Source organism: Gossypium raimondii, chromosome 13 (assembly GCF_025698545.1).
Source record: "Gossypium raimondii isolate GPD5lz chromosome 13, ASM2569854v1, whole genome shotgun sequence".
In the NCBI taxonomy this organism is placed as follows: Eukaryota; Viridiplantae; Streptophyta; class Magnoliopsida; order Malvales; family Malvaceae; genus Gossypium; species Gossypium raimondii.
In genome coordinates, this window is record NC_068577.1 from 30,593,624 (window position 1) to 30,614,056 (window position 20,433).

Here is a 20,433-nt window from a genome sequence, read left to right on the forward strand (position 1 = left end):
CAAGACAAATTTAGAGAAAATAGCACTTCTACCTCAATTTTTTTTGAAAAAAAGAAAAAGAAAAAGAAATCATGGATTAGGATTTGAGAAAAAGTTTAAGTTGCATATCATATATTATAATGAGACAAAGTTGACAAACCAAGGCCCTAAACATTGACTTTTGCCCCTATTTGTCATTCCTTTTCAACCCTCTTTTAATCCTTCCAATTTATTATTTAATATATATAGAACTGTGCTTCCATGAGAGACAAGAACTGAACTCTTATCCTTTTTTCTGTAAATAATTCATTCTCTTCTTCAGTGTAATTTCTGAAACTAGAATCTGTATCTTCTTTTAACTTCCTTGAGAATCCCTATATCTTCTTTTCAGCTTTTTCATCTCACTTCTTTAAACACAACCCTTTAAAGTCACCTAACACCTTTGCAATTTGCTCTTATTTTTATTTTAGATTCAAAATAACAGCCGACCTCCATGGATGTAAGTTGTGTTTCTCTTCTTGTTTGAATCTCTTCTTTAAAGCTAAATCTAAGGTGGGATTTTTCTTGTTTTGTCTGTTTAACTAGGATTATAATTGCAAGAGAAGTGGGCAGATTCCAGCATTTGGAGACTGGGATCATGCAAATGAACTGCCCATAACTCAGTACTTTGAATCTGCTCGAGAAGCTGGTTTGATTCGTTTCAGCTCTTCAACAGCAAAACCCAAACCTTATCTTACTGATGATTTGAAAACCAAACATCCTCGTGATCATGTTCCAGTTAGAAAGGTTAGCTAGCTCTTCTTCTTCTTCTAAGAATCTTGCTGAATTTGAGATAAGAGAATGAATGGGGTTTGGTATAATATTTAATTAGCAGGTAAGTAGAGTGAGAGAAAAGAGAGAAGGCAGCGGCGGAGGAGGACCGCTCGTTACGGAGGAAAAGAAGGCAGGGAGAGTTGGTGGCGTGACTGACCCGCCAAGGAAACTCCACTATCAATATCATCATCGACATCCCCACCACCATGTGCCTAACAATATTAATGATTGCAGTAAGCAGCATGGAAACGATGTCGTTCCTCATAAAAGATTGCCTGTTGATGAAGATCTCTACAAAATTACCCCTGAAATCCTCCATTCTTCCAAGCCTGTAAGTGCCTTTTCCATCTCATTTTTGTAATGTTTCAATTTTATTTATTAGTAGAAGTAACACAAGCAGATAATCCCCACAATTTAAAATCAGAGGGGTTAAATTGTACTAAATTATGAAAAGGTGTATTAATTTTAAGTATAAATAAAAAAAATGATTTTGTTTGGACAAAAATTAAACCTAAGTGTTTATTTGAATAAATTAAAATTATAGAGTTTATGATAAAATTAAGGGTTTTTAAACTTAAATTTTGTCACGTCATTTCTTAAATATGATGCACCTAACATATTATTATATATGTATTCTCATGCCAGTTTAGTATTGCTCATTAAACTAAAAATTCAGTTAGTAAATTAACAAGTGTCATTTGAATCAAGACTGAAATTTAAAAATTGAAATGTATAGGGACTTAAAATGATCCAATTGGAGAAAATAGACTAAATATAGAACTGTACAAGACTAATAATTAAATTTAACCAAATAAATTTAATTACTACGGTTTGTGTCAGCAATAAAATTTCAAATTTTAAAAACATAAAGACTAAAAGTGACCAATTTAAAAGAATAACTTTTCTAAACTACAAAGACAGGATTTCACCTTTTCTTCTTTTTTAGGTTGAGTAAGCAAATGTTAAATGAATTCTAAGGGTTCATTTCTTATATATATCTATATTATCAATGACAAATATAAAAATAAAATCTCTAAGGCAAATATAACTGTCATTAAAGATATTCCTTTTTCTGCCAATATATTAAGATTAAAATTCTCATAATAATTTATTTTATTTTATTTTAATTAAAATAATTTATTTTATTCTTTCATTTAATTATTTTAAATTTGTATTATTTATTAAATCACTTTCAAAATGGACGGAAAAGTTAACCTCTCTTAATTTTGCTATGTAACATCTATATGGTAGTCCACATGTATACAATGTTAGCAATTAATTAATTTTTTAAAATTTAAAAATATTTTTATACTTTTTAATAATTTAAATACTATTTTATAAATTTTTGAACTTTTAAATTTAAAAATTAATTAATTGCTGACATGTAAGCCACGTCAACAAAGATTAACTTTTCCTCTCATTTTAAGTAATTTGATAAATAGTACAAATTTAAAGATTTTAATAAGATAAATTAAATAAAAATTAAAATTATATTTTTTTATAAAGTTTAAAAGCTAAATAAAACTGACCCTTCAAAAATAATATTATAGTCAAGATTTTGGAACAAATATTTTTACTCCAACATAAGATTCGGATCAGTGTTTTTTTCTCAAAGAGATATGTTAGTAAAATTTGGCAATAAATATTTTCGTGCATAAAATATATGTCAAATTTTATTACCAAGGTTCTTAGGTAATATGAATTATCACACATAATAAATTCCTTTTCTTTTATTATTTTAATATTTAGTTGAGTTGATTTTATCTATCAACTAGATTTAAATTTAATTATGAAATACGAAAAAAATATATTTCTCTTGTAAAATTAAAAATATTACATATTATTTTTATATAAAATTTTAAAATTAAGTATATAATGAAATTTGAATTTAAAAATCTTTATCTTCAACATTTTACTTTTATTTATATAAAATCAATTTTATTACACAGTATTTTCCGCAATCATCAATAATATTTAAAAGATATTATATATAGGGAAGCAGTCAGTAATTGTTGAAATTCAAGTTAAGTAGAAGTATTAAATACCCTATCAATTTCATTTGGCATCACATATTCAGATAATAAGAATATTTTCCAATCTGTCACCAACCTCATGAATCGGTGGTTTATTATCGTTATTATTATGTCACGGGTGATGATGAGGCATGGTGGGGTACAAGGATTACTTTGTCAACATGTCACTAATTCCAATGTGTGGACTTGACCATGAGGGCACTTGGGATTTTCTTTTTCTTATCATAAAGTGTGGAATTCATTCAAAGAAAGTCGATCACTAGATTGTTTTGAGTTGAATAGCTAATAAGGTGGGACAACCAGCTATCTAGTGACCCATTTCATTTTGTAGATCTAACAACATGATTATTAGAAGATAGAAAAATCTAGGAAAAACCTTCTTTATTGAATAAACTCTCATACATACTATTATACTAACCTTCCTATTTAATGCAGTGAATGATAACTAAAAACAGTTAATAATTGTTAACTATTTTATCAGTTACCTGCAACTAACAACCCTAACTGCTAATAACCCTGACAGTTTCTTTTCTTATTCCATAACATTCTTCTTACTTGGGATCTCTTGTCTTCTGCTACTATCATGCACTTGATCACTATTATTGAAGGCTCGAAGCTGATTTCTAAACTTATTAAAAAATCCAGCAGACAAAGGTTTTGTAAGGATGTCAGCAACTTGGTCTTGGCTTGGAACATGACCTATTTGTAGTGTCCTTGCAGCAATCTTTTCCCTGACAAAGAACAAGTCCAATTCGACGAGTTTGAACTTTGAGTGTAAAAATGAGTTTGCTGTAACAAAAATAGCACCAGAACTATCACACCAGAGTACTAACTTGTTGGTAACATCCACACGTAGTTCATTTAGCAAAGCTCGCAACCAAATCAACTCTGTAGTGGCATGAGCCAAGCTTCTATATTCGGCTTCTGCTGTTGACCTATAAACCACTTGTTACTTCCTTGAGCTCCACAAAATCGAATTCCCACCAAGAAATACACAAAATCTGGTAGTTGATATTCTATCATTAACATCAGTTCCCCAGTTTGCATCTGAATATGCTTATAAACACAACTTGGGAACTAGAGTAAACAGCAACCCATGGTCTATGGTGTTTTGTAAATACCTTAAAATCCTTTTAACAACCTTAAAATCAAGATCAAGTGGCTTATGCATGAATTGACAAACTTTGTTCATAGCAAAAGTTATATACAACTGTGTGATTATAATATATTGTAATGCACCCATAATGCTCCTATAGAGAGACTCGTCTTCCGTGGGGCTTCCAACATGGGCTGACAAACTGCATGTTGTGACCATTGGGGTAGGTGATCCTTTAGATTTATCCATCATAATTCTTTGAAGTAAATCGAGGATATACTTTCTTTGATTAAGAAAGAGACCCTTTGGAGTGTAGGTTACCTTGATTCCTAGAAAGTAGCTTAAGTTCCCCAAATCTTTGAGTGCAAATTGGGAGTTCAACAAATGATACGAACAAGGCCGTTGGCTGGACAAGGTGTTCGATAAGTAATTGATCGTTGCTAAGGGAAATGAGAAACCTGGACTAAGTTGGGCAGAGTTAGATTCGAAATTGGCTGAGGACAGTTCGATTCGGGATTGCGACCCACTAACCAAAAAAGAGTTAGGAACCGGCAATAACAAGGGATAGTTAACAATCGGATTGACGCCACAAACAGTGTTGATAAGTCAACTCGAATTTGTAAAAGAAAGAAGAGTGAAAACTCTTTAATAATCTCACTTAGATAAAAATTCATTAACCTCAAAATGTCCTATTACAAAGCCTTATATAGGCACACAAAATGACCATTCGGTTTTGGAATCTAATTGGTCACACTAGACATAAATCTGTTCACACACAACATTAAATTAGGTGCCTGAATGTGATGGATTCATGCATGGCCGAAAATGTCCTTTGATGAGTGCATGAACACTTAGCCTTGAAGAAAACTCTTGGTTCATTGCATTGGCAGATTCTTTGTGCCAAATTTATCACTAAACTCCCCCCTTGGACGTACATGCATTTTGGACAAACATGCATCTTACGAACGGTCACATTAAGCCCCCTTGGTGTGCATGAATCTTTAAGGCTCCATGAATGCAAGATTTATCCTCTCCATTGCCCCAAAAACGTGCATGTATCCTTTGGTATTTAGTCCTTCACGAATGGACACCTTCATGCCCCCTTGTTAGCTTCAAAGGTTGTTTACATGCATCTCATTCATGGCTTGTCTCTTGAATATTCTGGAAGTATTTAATCAGCTTCTTTAAGACACCTAGTAGGAAACATTAAACGACTTATTAGGACATATTAAACATACCAATAATGCTGTAGTAAAATAGACATATTCAATGACTAGTTTTAAGACATAATTATCATGCAAGAAAGTAGTTAATATAACCAATAACTAATCTAAGAACATCCAGAATTAAAATATGGACTAAGAGAATTGAATAACACCAAATTGAGCTGTGGGAAAAACATAAATAAATAAATAATGGTATCATATTAAACTCCCTCAAGGTTCTTGGACCAAAAGATGAATTGGGCCTGAATTTTGGGTAACATTCAAGCATTCGTTCCATGCTTGATTCACCAGGCCCGAAAGGGCTTCCTTAAGTTTCTTTGCCCGTGAACGAGTAATTGGACCCAAGGGAATCATCAAATCGGCATCCTCACTAGCTTGTATGTCTTTGCTAAGCTGGCTCGTATCATCCCCTCCCCCTTCGAAATGATTTGTCCTCAAATCGTCTTCTGCATCAAATGGAGAAAGATCAGCAACATTGAATGTAGCACTAACATTATACTCACCTGGGAGTGCTAGCTGATAAGAGTTGACATTGATTCGTTTAAGCACTTGGAATGGGCCATCGCCTCGAGGTAAAAGCTTTGACCTCCTTTGGACAGGAAACCTCTCTTTTCGCATATGTACCCAAACCCATTCTCCAGGATCGAATACAACTATTTTACGTCCTTTATTTGCTTTGGCCACATAGCGCTCCGTTTGCTTCTCAATATTCTCCCGAACCTTCTTGTGTAAGTCCTTAACAAATTCAGCTTTCTTCTTTCCTTCAATATGAACAAACTGATCAACAGGTAATGGAATTAAATCTAAAGGAGAAGAAGGATTAAAACCATAAACCGTTTCAAATGGAGTGTGCTTAGTTGCTAAATGTGTCGATCGGTTATAAGCAAACTCAATGTGTGGCAAAAACTCCTCCCATATCCTCAAGTTCTTTTTGATGACGGCACGCAACAAGGTAGATAAAACCCGATTAACTACCTCCGTTTGTCCATCTGTTTGAGGGTGACAAGTTGTTGAAAACAATAACTTAGTCTCAAGCTTTCCCCATAATGTTCTCCAGAAATGGCTAAGGAACTTGGTGTCACGATCAGACACAATTGTTTGAGGAACTCCATGTAGTCTAACAACTTCCCTGAAAAATAGATTAGCCACGTTAGTCGCATCATCAGTTTTATTGCATGGTATGAAATGTGCCATTTTCGAAAATCGATCGACTACAACAAAAATTGAATCCTTTCCACTCCTAGTCCTAGGCAAACCAAGTACAAAATCCATGGAGATGTCAGTCCAAGGTGTCTCAGGTACAGGCAAAGGTGTGTACAAGCCATGAGGTTGTACGCGTGATTTGGCCTTCTTACATGCTAGACACCTATCGCAAACACTTTCGACATCTCTACGCATCCTGGGCCAATAAAAATGTTCCTGTAGAGTATTCATCGTTTTTGCCACTCCAAAATGACCCATTAGTCCACCTCCATGAGCTTCCTTTGTCAACAATTCCCGAATTGATCCTTGGGGAATACAAAGCTTTCTTTCCTTGAAAAGATACCCATCTTGGATATAGAAGTTGTTACAAGGGCCTTTCTCACAAACCTTGTAAACTTGGCCAAAATCTTCATCATTAGCATACAACTCCTTTAGTTGAGCAAAACCAAGCAATTTAACGTCTAAAATATTGAGAAGTGCATACCTTCGCGACAAGGCATCAGCCACAATGTTTTCTTTACCTTTCTTGTATCGGATGTTATAAGGAAATGATTCCAAAAATTCCACCCATTTCGCATGCCGTTTGTTCAACTTATGCTGGCCTTTAATGTATTTTAACGACTCATGGTCGGTGTTGATGATGAACTCTTTAGGCCAGAGGTAATGCTGCCATGTTTCCAAGGCCCTAATCAATGCATACATCTCTTTGTCGTAAGTGGGGTAATTCAAAACAGCACCATGAAGCTTTTCACTAAAGTAGGCAATCGGCTTGCCTTCTTGAGATAGTACCACGCCAATTCCGATACCTGAAGCATCACAATCTATTTCAAAAGTTTTTGAGAAATCAGGTAAGGACAAGACAGGTGCATTAGATAACTTTTCCTTAATCAAACGGAAAGCATTTTCTTGTTCAGTTCCCCAAATAAAAGTGGAGTTTTTCTTAATTATACCTGTAAGTGGAGCGGCCAAGGTACTAAAGTTAGGTACAAACCTACGGTAGAAACTTGCTATGCCATGAAAACTCCTTACTTGGCTGATGTTCAGAGGCTACGGCCATTCTTGGATAGCCTTAACCTTGTCTTTGTCCACGGATAGTCCTGTTGAGCTAACCACAAAACCTAAAAACACAATTTGGTTAGTACAAAAAGAACATTTTTTTAAGTTCGCATAAAGAACCTCTTTTCTCAGCACTTCCAAAATCATTCGTAAATGACTCACATGCTCTTCCAATGACTTACTATAAACCAAAATATCGTCAAAGTAAACTACACAACATTTCCCAATAAAATTTCGAAGCACATGATTCATAAGTCGCATGAAAGTGCTAGGGGCGTTAGTGAGTCCGAATGGCATTACCAACCACTCATATAACCCGTACTTAGTTTTAAACGCAGTCTTCCACTCATCCCCTTCTCTCATTCTAATCTGATGGTAGCCACTCTCATTCTAATCTGATGGTAGCCACTCTTTAAGTCTATTTTTGAAAAGATTTGTGCACCACTCAACTCATCTAGCATGTCATCGAGTCGAGGTATAGGATGTCGATACTTGATGGTTATTTTGTTAACGGCCCGACAATCCACACACATCCTCCACGATCCATCCTTTTTGGGCACTAGTAACACTGGCACAGCACATGGACTCATACTTTCCCGTATATATCCTTTTGACATCAATTCCTCTATTTGTCGTTGAAGCTCCTTCGTCTCTTCTGGATTGCTACGGTAAGCTGGCCGATTTGGAATAGTGGCACCAGGAATGAAATCGATTTGATGCTCAATCCCACGAAAAGGTGGCGACCACTAGGCATCTCATCGGAAAAACTTCTTGAAATTCTGTAAAGAGAAACAACAATGATGGAATAGCTTCATCAAGCTCGTTAGAATTTAACAAAACTTCCTTGTACATAAGTACAAGTATGGGACGTTGCATCAAAAGCATTGCCTTACATCTCTCATACTCGCATAAACACTTGTTTTTCCACTCAAATTTTCGTCACCCACTTTTTCTTGCAATCTTTTGTCACTCTCATTTTTTTTCTCTCGCTCTTTTTTATTCTCTTTCTTTTTCTCTTGAACTCTCAATTTTTCTTTTTCAAAAGAATCTCTCAACCTCACTTGATCTTCAAAAACTTGTTTAGGGGTTAAGGGAGCAAGGGTGATATTTCGACCGTTGTGTTTGAAAGTGTGGCGATTGGTGTATCCATCATGAATGACCTTGCGATCAAACTGCCACGGCCTTCCAAGTAATAAATGGCTCGCATGCATGGGAACAACATCGCATATCACTTCATCCTCATACTTCCCTATGGAGAAAGGAATCCGTACTTGTTTGACCGCCTTTATTTCTCCACCGTCATTTAGCCATTGCAACTTGTAGGGACGTGGATGTTTAATAGTAGATAATTGAAGTTTTTCCACCAACAAGGTACTTGCCACGTTGGTACAGCTACCGCCATCAATAATAAGGCTGCAAACCTTGCCTTGGATGTGGCAACGCGTGTGAAAAAGGTTTTCACGTTGTGGCTCTTCATGGGTAATTTAAGCACTCAAGCTTCTTTTAACAACAAGTGCTTCTCCATCCACAGCAAATTCTAACTCTTCTTCATCATCCTCTTTTGGCAAGTTTGGTTCACCTTCCGATTCTGACTCAGATTCTATGTCACCATTGGCCATCAACATAATAGTTCTTTTATTTGGACATTGATTAGCAAAGTGACCTCTTCCCAGGCACTTAAAACACTTTACATCCCGTGCCCTATTTTGAACAACTTTATTTTTACCTTTACTAGAATCTCCAGTTTGCGTATTGGCTTTTGTTTGGATGGGAGTCTCCTTGGGGCGTACGAAAGGCTCCCTTTTGTTTGACGTTTGCCCCCACTTGGTTGGAGCACCTGATTGGATACCCCGAAAAGGAACCTTCTTCTTTAGCTGGCGCTCAATCTTGATAGCCATGTGAACCATGTCCACAAGCTCCACATAATGTTGTAATTCTACTATATTGGCTATCTCTCGGTTAAGCCCGGCTAAGAATCAAGCCATGGTGGCCTCTTGATCTTCTTCTATGTTAGCTCAGATCATTGCGATCTCCATCTCTTTATAGTAGTCCTCCACACTCTTGCTACCTTGAGTTAGGCTTTGTAGCTTTTGGAACAAGTCCCTATGATAATGAGCAGGAACAAACCTCCTTCGCATAATTGCTTTCATCTCGGCCCAACTATTGATAGCGCGCTCACCATTCCTTCTTCGGGTGGTAGTGAGTTGGTCCCACCAAATGCTTGCATAGTCAGAAAACTCTATCGCCGCCAACTTGACTTTCTTACTTTCTGACTAGTTGTGACACTCAAAAATAAGGTCCACCTTCCTTTCCCAATCCAGGTAGACTTCTGGATCAGTTCTTCCTTGAAAAGGTGGAATAGACAACTTGATGTTGTTTAAGTTATCATCCACTCGATCTCAAACACGATGGGGACGGTGTCTACGATCTCGCGGCCGTTCTTCTAAATTAGACTCCTGGTCACTTGTTTGAATTTAGTGATCATAGAAAGCATTTCGTCGGGCCCTAATTGTCTCTCGGCCTCGCCTTAATTCAAGAGGAGATTGGCCACATTGTGAACGTTCTTCTACTTGCTCAAGTCTTTCATGAATTGGCTCAAGTTCTTCTCGCAACATTCTTTTCATTTCTCTTATTATTGCTTGCACTTGGAGATTTGGAGGGGCACCTCCCATATTGTTTCCTTCTCGTATTGGACTTTGGGACATTTTTTTTTGTTTCACACTCTTTCAAAGACCTCACAATTCGCTCCAAAGAAATTTTCACTCAATTGGCTTTTATTCACTCTTATAAGCTCACCACTCGTGCCTTTTTCCTCTCTAGTTTTCACTCGAATTTCTTAAGCAAATTTCCCGTGACTTTATCAACATAGAAATGTAGCAATCGGTCTTTTAAAAGATGAAGGGTTTGGAAAGGTGAAAGAACAGAGGGGTATTTTGGTTTTTTTTTACAAAGTTGGTTCAAAAGGATGTAAATGGGGTTTTGAGAGGGTTTTGAGGATTTTTGGGTGCAAGGGTAAAACGAGAATTTTTTTTGACCCCAAAAAAAAATTGATAGCGTGAAATTTCACTAAGAGGGATATAAAAGAGTGTAGGATTTGATTTTGGAAAAATTTTTATTGAAGTGTCTCCAGACTTTTTTTTTTACGGATCTTTCACGTTCTTTTCGTCCGCACCTAGACCGTATGCAAAATTTTTTTTAAGATATATTTTTTTTTGAATTTCTTCTTTTTTTTTAACAAAAACTAACTCACATTCATTTCCTGACTTAGCGATTGGCTCTGAATACCACCTGTTACGAACAAGGCCGTTGGCTGGACAAGGTGTTCGATAAGTAATTGATCGTTGCTAAGGGAAATGAGAAACCTGGACTAAGTTGGGCAGAGTTAGATTCGAAATTGGCTGAGGACAGTTCGATTCGGGATTGCGACCCACTAACCAACAAAGAGTTAGGAACCGACAATATTAAGGGATAGTTAACAATCGGATTGACGCCACAAACAGTGTTGATAAGTCAACTCGAATTTGTAAAAGAAAGAAGAGTGAAAACTCTTTAATAATCTCACTTAGATAAAAATTCATTAACCTCAAAATGTCCTATTACAAAGCCTTATATAGGCACACAAAATGACCATTCGGTTTTGGAATCTAATTGGTCACACTAGACATAAATCTGTTCACACACAACATTAAATTAGGTGCACGAATGTGATGGATTCATGCATGGCGAAAATGTCCTTTGATGAGTACATGAACACTTAGCCTTGAAGAAAACTCTTGGTTCATTGCATTGGCGATTCTTTGTGCCAAATTTATCACTAAACTCCCCTTGGACGTACATGCATTTTGGACAAACATGCATCTTCTAACAGTCACATTAAGCCCCTTGGTGTGCATGAATCTTTAAGGCTCCATGAATGCAAGATTTATCCTCTCCATTGCCCCAAAAACGTGCATGTATCCTTTGGTATTTAATCCTTCACGAATGGACACCTTCATGCCCCCTTGTTAGCTTCAAAGGTTGTTTACATGCATCTCATTCATGGCTTGTCTCTTGAATATTTTGGAAGTATTTAATCAGCTTCTTTAAGACACCTATTAGGAAACATTAAACGACTTATTAGGACATATTAAACATACCAATAATCTTTGTAGTAAAATAGACATATTCAATGACTAGTTTTAAGACATAATTATCATGCAAGAAAGTAGTTAATATAACCAATAACTAATTTAAGAACATCCGAATTAAAATATGGACTAAGAGAATTGAATAACACCAAATTGAGCTGTGGGAAAAACATAAATAAATAAATAATGGTATCATATTAAACTCCCTCAAGGTTCTTGGACCAAAAGATGAATTGGGCCTGAATTTTGGGTAACATTCAAGCATTCGTTCCATGCTTGATTCACCAGGCCCGAAAGGGCTTCCTTGAGTTTCTTTGCCCGTGAACGAGTAATTGGACCCAAGGGAATCATCAAATCGGCATCCTCACTAGCTTGTATGTCTTTGCTAAGCTGGCTCGTATCAACAAATAAACAAACTCATCCACAAGTCGTGTGTTGTTTCTAATGATGATGATATCGTCTACATAGACCAACACATAGATAAGACTAGTGCCAAACTGTTGAACACACAAATATGCATCGGACTTGGATACCACAAACTTGGCAGCCACTAAATATTCCTTTAGCTTGCGAAACCAAGCTCTAAGGGCTTGTTTAAGACCATATAAAGCTTTTCTCAACTTGCAAACTAGTTGTTGACCATCACAATGTTTCTCAAACCCTGGTGGTTGCAGCATATACATGTCGTCAATTAAGTCACCATTTAAAAACGTATTATTTATATCAACTTGTCTAAGAGGCCACCCAAATGTAACAGCCAACGCGATGACTACCCTGATTGTTGTAGGCTTGACAATGGGGCTAAAAGTCTCCTGGAAATTGATACATGTCTGTTGAGAATAACCCTAAACTACCAATTGCCCTTTATATCAAGCAATAAACCTATCAGCATTCTTTTTCACTTTGAAAATCCACTTACACCTTACTACACATCTATTTAGAGGTATTGGAATTAAATCCTAGATCCGATTTTGAATCAACGCGTCAAATTCCTATTGAGCTACTTTTGTCCATGCTTCGCTTTGAAAAACTTCTTCAACAGTCAACGGTTCTTTGTCAACAAGCCATGTTGAAAACACTTTCGACTTGAATATCCCATTCTTTGATCCTATCTACATGGGATGTATATTTGAAGAAACTAGTTTTTCAAGAACAATATCACAGTGATCATCACAGTCTCAGTTTTGACTAGACATTCACTTTGACAATTACTGTTTTGAGTTAGACTAGAATCTTCATATGAAACCTCCCTATTCGTAGGGAAATTGGAGCCTTCACCTGGAACTGGACCAGCACCTGAATCATCATCTTGACTAGAAGATTTGAATAAGGAAGATAACCTTTTAGGAGGCAAAGAATCATTATGAGGAAATGACAAAGAACTACTAGAAGTAGCAGGAACTATTAGTGGCACACGAGACTGTATAAGACCAGGAAATGATAGAAAAGTAGAACCAGAACCTGACTGTGTTGAGAGAGCCAAAGGAAAAATGGTCTCATCGAATACAACAAGATGAGACACAAAAACCTTACCATCATCACCAAGAAACTTGAAACCTTTAAGATTAGAGCTAAATCCTAGAAAAATACACCTTGTTGACCGAAACTACAATTTATATTGATTGTACGGCCTTAGGTAAGGAAAACATGCACATCCAAATACTCGAAATTGACAATAAGCTGGTTTAGCTTCATATAGCTTCCCATAGGGAGTTTATCCTTATAATGATTCAGCTGGCAACCGATTTATCAAGTGTACATCATGCATAAGGCATGAGACTAGTAATTCAAAGGAACTGAAGCTTGAGCCATAAGTGTAAGCCCAATTCTACTACATGTTAATGCTTCCTCTCAGCTACCATATTATGTTTTAAAGTGTGAGAACAAGTAACCCGATGTTGAATGCCGCTTAGAGATAGAACTATTGCAAATGAGCAATACTCACCTCCCCAATCACTTTGAAAACTTTTTATATGGCAACCAAATTGCACTTCAACATACTTTTTGAATTGAATAAAATAGCTCAAAGCTTCTGACATACTCTTGAGAAAGTATAACCATGTATACCTACTGTACATATCAACAAAATATAGATAATAGAACAACCTATCCAATTTCATTTGTGTTGGTCCCCACAAATCCGAGACTACCAATTCAAAAGGAAAATAATATATTGTACTAGATGAAGAAAAAGGCAACTTGTGAGCTTTGCCTAGCTGGCACGCATTACATACTTGTGACAACTTTGCTTTATTGAAATGAATATTACAACTGCATAAAATTGGAGTAAGAACTCTAGGGCAGGGATGGCCAAGACTCTTATGCCATATTTCAACATTTGGACTTCAACATTAGACACACATGTGGAAATATTCGAACCAAAATTAGCTCCAAAAACACCTGAATGTTCACCAGCAGTTGAAGTGTCAAACTTGTAAAACCTATTATGCATGTGGCCCACTAGTAACATGATCCCTGTCTAAATATCCTTCACAAAGTAATTGAAAAGGTGAAACTCAAAATAAACCCTATTGTCCTTAGCAAATTGGCCAACTGATATCAAATTCTTACAAATAGTTGGGACATATATTGGTAATAGGATCAGACTGACCATTTCCTATCGACACCTTACTTATACATGTATGAGGCACAGAATTTGTGAGTATAGACATATCATTTGTCACATGATTTGTTGCTCTTGAGTCTGGATACCAAGTTTGATCAGGAGAAGTGTTAAAGTAACCTCAACTGTTGTTCTCAGCACATGTTTTTGAAGAGGGTTGTTTAGTGTAGGATATAGGAGCACCATAACAAGACTGCATATTAAAACATTGAAGCAATGGACCAGAACAGTTTTGAATTTTAGAACCATTTTTTATTATCGAAACATGATAGTTTACTGACATTAACTGACCCCGATCATTAGGTAATCTAGAAAATTTTTTATCAAACCTATAGTAACAAGTTTGTACCACATGGCCAACCTTACCGCACAATTGGCATTAAGGCCAAGAGCGAGTAAATCTGCCTCCACGCCCCCTGCCATGATAAGTACCTCTACTTCTTACTTTATGTTTAAACCCTTGATTGTAGTTTCTTGAATAACCACTCAAAGAATCTTGCTTTGAACAATTATCACCATAATCTTTTTGTCTATTTATCAAGTTAGCCTGTATGGACACATCGGTAACTATCTCCAACTATCTTGTTTCACAGTCGAGGAGCATATTAGTTAACATGTCAAGACACACCTGAGTCACTGATGCAATATCCTTAACAGATTCGTACTCAATAGAGAGACATGCCAAGATTATGCTGACCTATTCTTAATTAGACACCATGATACCTACAGTAATCAAACTGTCACACATATTCTTTATCTTAAAAGATATTCTTTTATAGTAAGTTGACCCTTTTTCTGATAATACAAGGCATGACATAAGCTAGATATTTTGATGCTAGACTTCGAAACAAACCTCCTTTGAATAGTCGACCACACCTCAAAACTAGTATGAACACTAGTAAGATAAACCAAAACATCATCAATGACAGTGGATAAATCCAGAATACCAAAACATTATCCTACTGTCGATGGTCCAATAACTCAAAATTCTCAACTAATTGACCTTCTTCATTAACCAAGAATTGAGAAAGAGTATTAATTGTGCCTAGGTAATATCCTTGCAGATTATATTCTTCAAGTATCAAAAGAATATGATGCTTTCATAGGAGAAAATTATTCTCACCTAGTTTAACAATGTCGTGCTTGAGAAAGTGTTGCATCTTCTTGGAGAAAACACAAGAAGTTGATCCTAACTCAGTATGCGAAAAATGTGCCTGGCCACTAATGTTTAAAGAACGACGTGGACTTTCAGACCCTGGAACCATCTCTGGAGCCATGAAAAACTTCTCAAAACTAACTTCCTTCACCAAGAAATCCTAGCTCTCGTACCATATTAGAAGATAGAAAGATCTAAGAAAACCTTCTTTATTGAATAACCTTTCATGCTAATACAACTATGCTAACCTTCATATTTAATGTAGTGAATGATAACTGAAAACATTTAATAACTATTAACTATCTTATCAGTTAACTACAGCTAAAAACCCTAACTGCTAACAACCTTAACAGTTTCTTTTCTTATTCCATAAGAATGATTAAAACAAATTGACCCAATAAAGGAGGTATTCTCATGAGAAACTCAACCTTCATTTCATTATCTTAATAGCTTTTGAACAATCGGATTCATGTTGCTCGATTTATTAAACTATAACCTAACCTAATGCAAGGGTTTCAACCACAAGCATATTTGGGGATCAAGTTTCTGCTTTGATTCCATTAATCGTATCGCCATTACTATTCCATGCCACTATTGCAATACTTTCCGTTTTTGAGCTTATAACAAAAAGATGCATCATAGTTTGTCTTAACCACATTGGGAGGAGACCAATGTGCACCCCTTAGTGAGCCTCTTGAAGAACACTCTACTTGTTGGTGATACCTTAATTGTATTTATCTAAATTTTACTGGGTTCTTCCTTTACTCCACAAAAGAGTCCAATTAGTTCTAGGGTTCTAAATGCTCTATCATACCCGAGCAAGAAGGCTTGTACTTGGGAAAGAGCCAAAATTAGGAATTTCAATGTTAAATTTTTTACCATTATGTTACCATTGAATTGAATCTTGTACAAGTTGAGGTATAACTAATAGTTAAAGCTCTCCAAGAAACATATGTAAATGGGCAAAAAAATAAAATGTGTTTTATCGACTTTTCTTAAGGTCTACATCTAAAGCAACATTTGATGAGGGAGTGATGTCTTTTTGCGAGATTTTCATTGGATGTGAATGTGTTATGAATTACTCGCCAAAAAAACACTTAATCTTTTGGGGGTGTTTTGAGTCTCCAAACAAAGCTCTAGGTCATACCACTCTATTGATGCTAAAAACTTAGTTTGATTGATTGATGATGATTGAGTTCACGTACAAGGATGTGATACCCTTGTTTAACATTATACCTACCATTAGAGGAGAAATGTCATACCAATTTATCATGTTGTTCTTGACCACCTATAGAGAATACGAAAATGGCTTCAACTTTATCATTGGTAAACAAAATTGAAGCAGATTCCTATTCTAGGTTCTACTATTATCCCTAAATAGGTATCTAACAAGGCTCGGGCCTAGATATAGTCATTGAGTAGATGAGACTTTGAACGAAGGTATCAAGGGTACCCATTTTCCTTTCAAATAGAATGCTTTAATCATTTCCTACATTCCATCTCAACCATTTATTAAGGAAATCATGCCACATGATAAGTTGTTCTAGGCCCATGAACATGACTTTCCTCTTCTTGTCTAACTAGGGGTCAAATTTGGAAAATAAATCATCTACGTATCTTTTCCATTTTTGCCTTTACCTCTTAAATGTGCCTCCAAGCGTACTTGGCTAAGAAAGTTACATTAAAGACTTGCAAATCTCTAAATCTCATACCTCCCTTTTTTTATTTTGGATGGATATCTTATCTAATAACATCCAAGTCATTGAGTTTTTTGTAGGATCTAAACTTAATCACCAGAATCTTGAGGATAATATTCTCTTCTTTTTTTTTTTTGCAAAAGGTGGAAGGAATTTTGAAACAATGCATGATATAGATGAGCTTGGGAAGAATGATAGATTTGATAAAAAAAACCTCTCAACATGCTTGTGTAAGAAACTTTCCCTTTCAATTTTTTACTTTATTCACCATTTCTTTAAAAAAAAAAGTGCTTGATTTTTTCTTCAACCCCAGATGGAAGGTAAACAAAGATATTTGGAATTTTCTAACATGACAGACATACCAAGATCGACAACAAATTATTTCATCGTGAGATATAAAATGGGAGAGAATAAAATAGATGATTTCTAACTATTAATAGTTTGTCTAATAACAACTTGGAATAACTCAATTACCTAGGAAATAGCTCCCACATTATTCAAGTCACTTTTGTAAAAAGTAGACAATCATCTGCAAACAAGAGTGGGAGAGTGAAGGGCATCTCAATGTAACCCGATAACCTGCAATCAACCTTGATGGTTTAACTTTATCAATATTATTCGAGAAAACATTCATAATTAAGTTGAAAATACCTAGTGATAGAGGGTCTCTCTGGAGAAGCCCTTTTCTCAAGTGTTATAGTGTTAATAAACTCCCCATTCATATGAATCACAAGAGTAGCTATTGAGATACAAGTCATCACTCTTTGTGTTAGAAAATCACAAAAGCCCATTTGTGTCGATACTTTCCTTAAGAACTCCCATGAAACTTTGATATAAATTTTCACAAGATTAAGTTTAATTACCATGTTGCCTTTCCTATTCCCATTTCATCCTTTTAATAGTGTGAAACGCCTCATGTGCCATGATGATGTTGTCTTGGATGAGTCTTCTAGGGACAAAGGCATATTGGGTTAGAGATATTGTCTCAGGTAAGATTGGTTTTAGTCTTGAAACAATAATTCTTACAATGAATTCATAGATGAAATTACAACACCATATTAGTATGTGTAAAATCGAGAAAGAGGAAAAGAGGGAAAAGAGGAAGAAAACAATGGTTATTAGTAAGGTTTCTATAGTTTTGTGGCAGTCGTGAGAAATTAGAAGAAAAGAGAGAAAAGTAAAAGAAAATAAAGAGGAGAATAAAGAATAATAGTTTGAATATATTTCAATCTATATACACACCCTAATACATAACCTAATTATACTAGCAGACATACATACAAAGAATGAAAGTCAAAGATTATACACTCTAATTATGTGCTAGTCAGTCCCTAAAATCTCTATAGATTAAACTTAACATTACTATCAACACTCCACCTCATGCTGGAGCATACAAGTCGTGGGCTCCTATCTTGTTATATATGTACTCAATCTAAGGCTTCCTGAAAGCATTAGTGAGAACATTTGCTAACTAATCATTTGAATTAACAGAGCTGGTAGAAATACATCATGACTCAATCTTTTATCTCACAAAATGACAATTGATCTCTATATGTTTAGTTTTTTCATGAAACATTGACTTTGAAGCAATATGTAGTGTAGTTTGGTTATCACATAGTAACTTCATTAGGCTAATAGTTTCTTATTTCAACTCTTAAAGCAATTGTTTTAACCATATTAGCTCAAAAGTAGCTAGAACCATTTCTCGATATTCTACTTTTGTACTTGATCTCATCACAACATCCCGTTTCTTACTTTTCAATAATATTATATTACCCTTAAAGAGAACACAATATCCTAAAATGGGTCGTCTATCTAAAGGAGACCCAGCCCAGTTGGTGCTAAATATCCAACAATTCGTGTATTCCCATGATCTTCATATAATAGGTCTTATTTAGTGGCATTTTTGATGTATCGAAAAAAATGTATTGTTGCTTTCTAGTGATTACCACAAAGATTCTAAGGAATCGACTAACTATACTCATTGCAAAAGTGATGTCCGGTTGAGTGATGGAAAGGTAATTAAGCTTTTTGACCAGTCTTTGATATTAACTAGAATCTTTTAACGACTCTCCCTAGTCTGGAACGAGTTCAACATTAGGTCCATAGGTGTTTTCACAGGTTAATAGTCTAACATCCCTGTTTCCTACAAAATATTCAAACCATACTTTCTTTGAGAGATAGTGATACCTATTTTTTTATTGAGCAACCTTAATACCAAGAAAGTATTTCAACTTCTCCAAGTCTTTCATTTAGAAATGATCTAAAAGGTATTGCTTGAGACATGAAATACCTTCATGTGTGGAAAAAAATTTGGTTTGAAAACGGTTTTCTTGAACAATGGAAAAATAAAATTTTGAAAATCGAGCCAACTAGTGATATTTATAGCAATAAACTTTTTTCGAAATCGTACTTGTGTTTTGGGCTAGATGGATCATTATCATTCCCGGCTTTCTACCGAACAACCTTCTCCACTATTCTCATACCATGAATTGCTTTGAGTGTGGGCTCGAACAAATTCGAATCAAACACAGAATCAGAAATTATTTTCTTTACTTTCAGTGGGAAAGTAAAATTTTCTTTCAAATAGAAACCGATAGATTTGCAATTCTTAGAAAATAGAATTTATTATAGAAAATAAATTTTCACTACTTTCTAGCAAAATAAAAATATTGAAAAACTTGAGAGACTTGTATTTCTCTGTTTTCTAAGGTGTGATTTGAAGCTTACCAGTGCCATTTATTTATAGTGAGAGCTGGGAGAATCTTGGTTGAACTGGTAGAAGCATAATAATATTAATTTAATAGAAAAAAAGCCTAGCTCCCAATTATTTAGGAAAAAGGGTGGTAACCCTAGGTAAAAATACTAGGGTTTGTCATCCCATTGTATTCCATATAAGGGGAATTAAGCCTCTCTTATACTAGATCTAATTATATGTGCTTCTTGGATTTTTAACCCAACACTTTATAATTAATTCCAACATAGTACATGGTTTTTCTATTTCTAAAATTAAATATTATTTGCTAAATTAATTTCACACTTAAATAATTTTCTCAACATATACAAGATAGATGCATTTTTCGTGATTGTTGTGATGATAAAAGACTGAATTATCTTATTCACTTTACTTCATTACAAACTCTTGAATAACAACACTTAAGCACCTGAACCAAGCCCTGGGATATTGTTTCAAGCCATAAAGATATTTACATAGCCAATATACTAAACCAGACTCCCTTAAGCAGCAAAATTGAGTAGTTGCTCCATATAAACTTCTTTAGTTAAATCACCATAGAGAAATACATTCTTAATATCCAAGTAATGTAATCTCAATGATGCACTGTAGCAATAAAAATCAATAGTTGAACTGAAACATTTTTAGAAACAGGAGAAAAAGTCACCATAATTGAGACTAGGAATTTAT

At 35.2% G+C, this 20,433-nt stretch overlaps 1 protein-coding gene across 3 annotated transcripts in view; it reads left to right on the top strand.

Annotated features, from left to right (window-relative positions):
* The first annotated feature begins 208 nt into the window (after nucleotides 1–208).
* The window catches only part of LOC105784264 (uncharacterized), a 28,670-nt gene continuing 8,445 nt past the window's right edge, over nucleotides 209–20,433 (top strand). The window contains exons 1-4 of one of the 3 annotated variants that reach the window (XM_052626532.1): nucleotides 209–478; nucleotides 565–765; nucleotides 851–1,123; nucleotides 10,675–11,107. In XM_052626532.1, the coding sequence (XP_052482492.1) occupies nucleotides 473–478; nucleotides 565–765; nucleotides 851–1,123; nucleotides 10,675–10,740 (546 nt within the window). In that variant the 5' untranslated portion in view covers nucleotides 209–472 and the 3' untranslated portion in view covers nucleotides 10,741–11,107. Of the gene's footprint in view, nucleotides 479–564; nucleotides 766–850; nucleotides 1,124–10,674; nucleotides 11,108–20,433 lie in introns of those variants that run through there. The other 2 variants (XM_012610095.2, XM_012610097.2) reach the window with 2 other exon arrangements.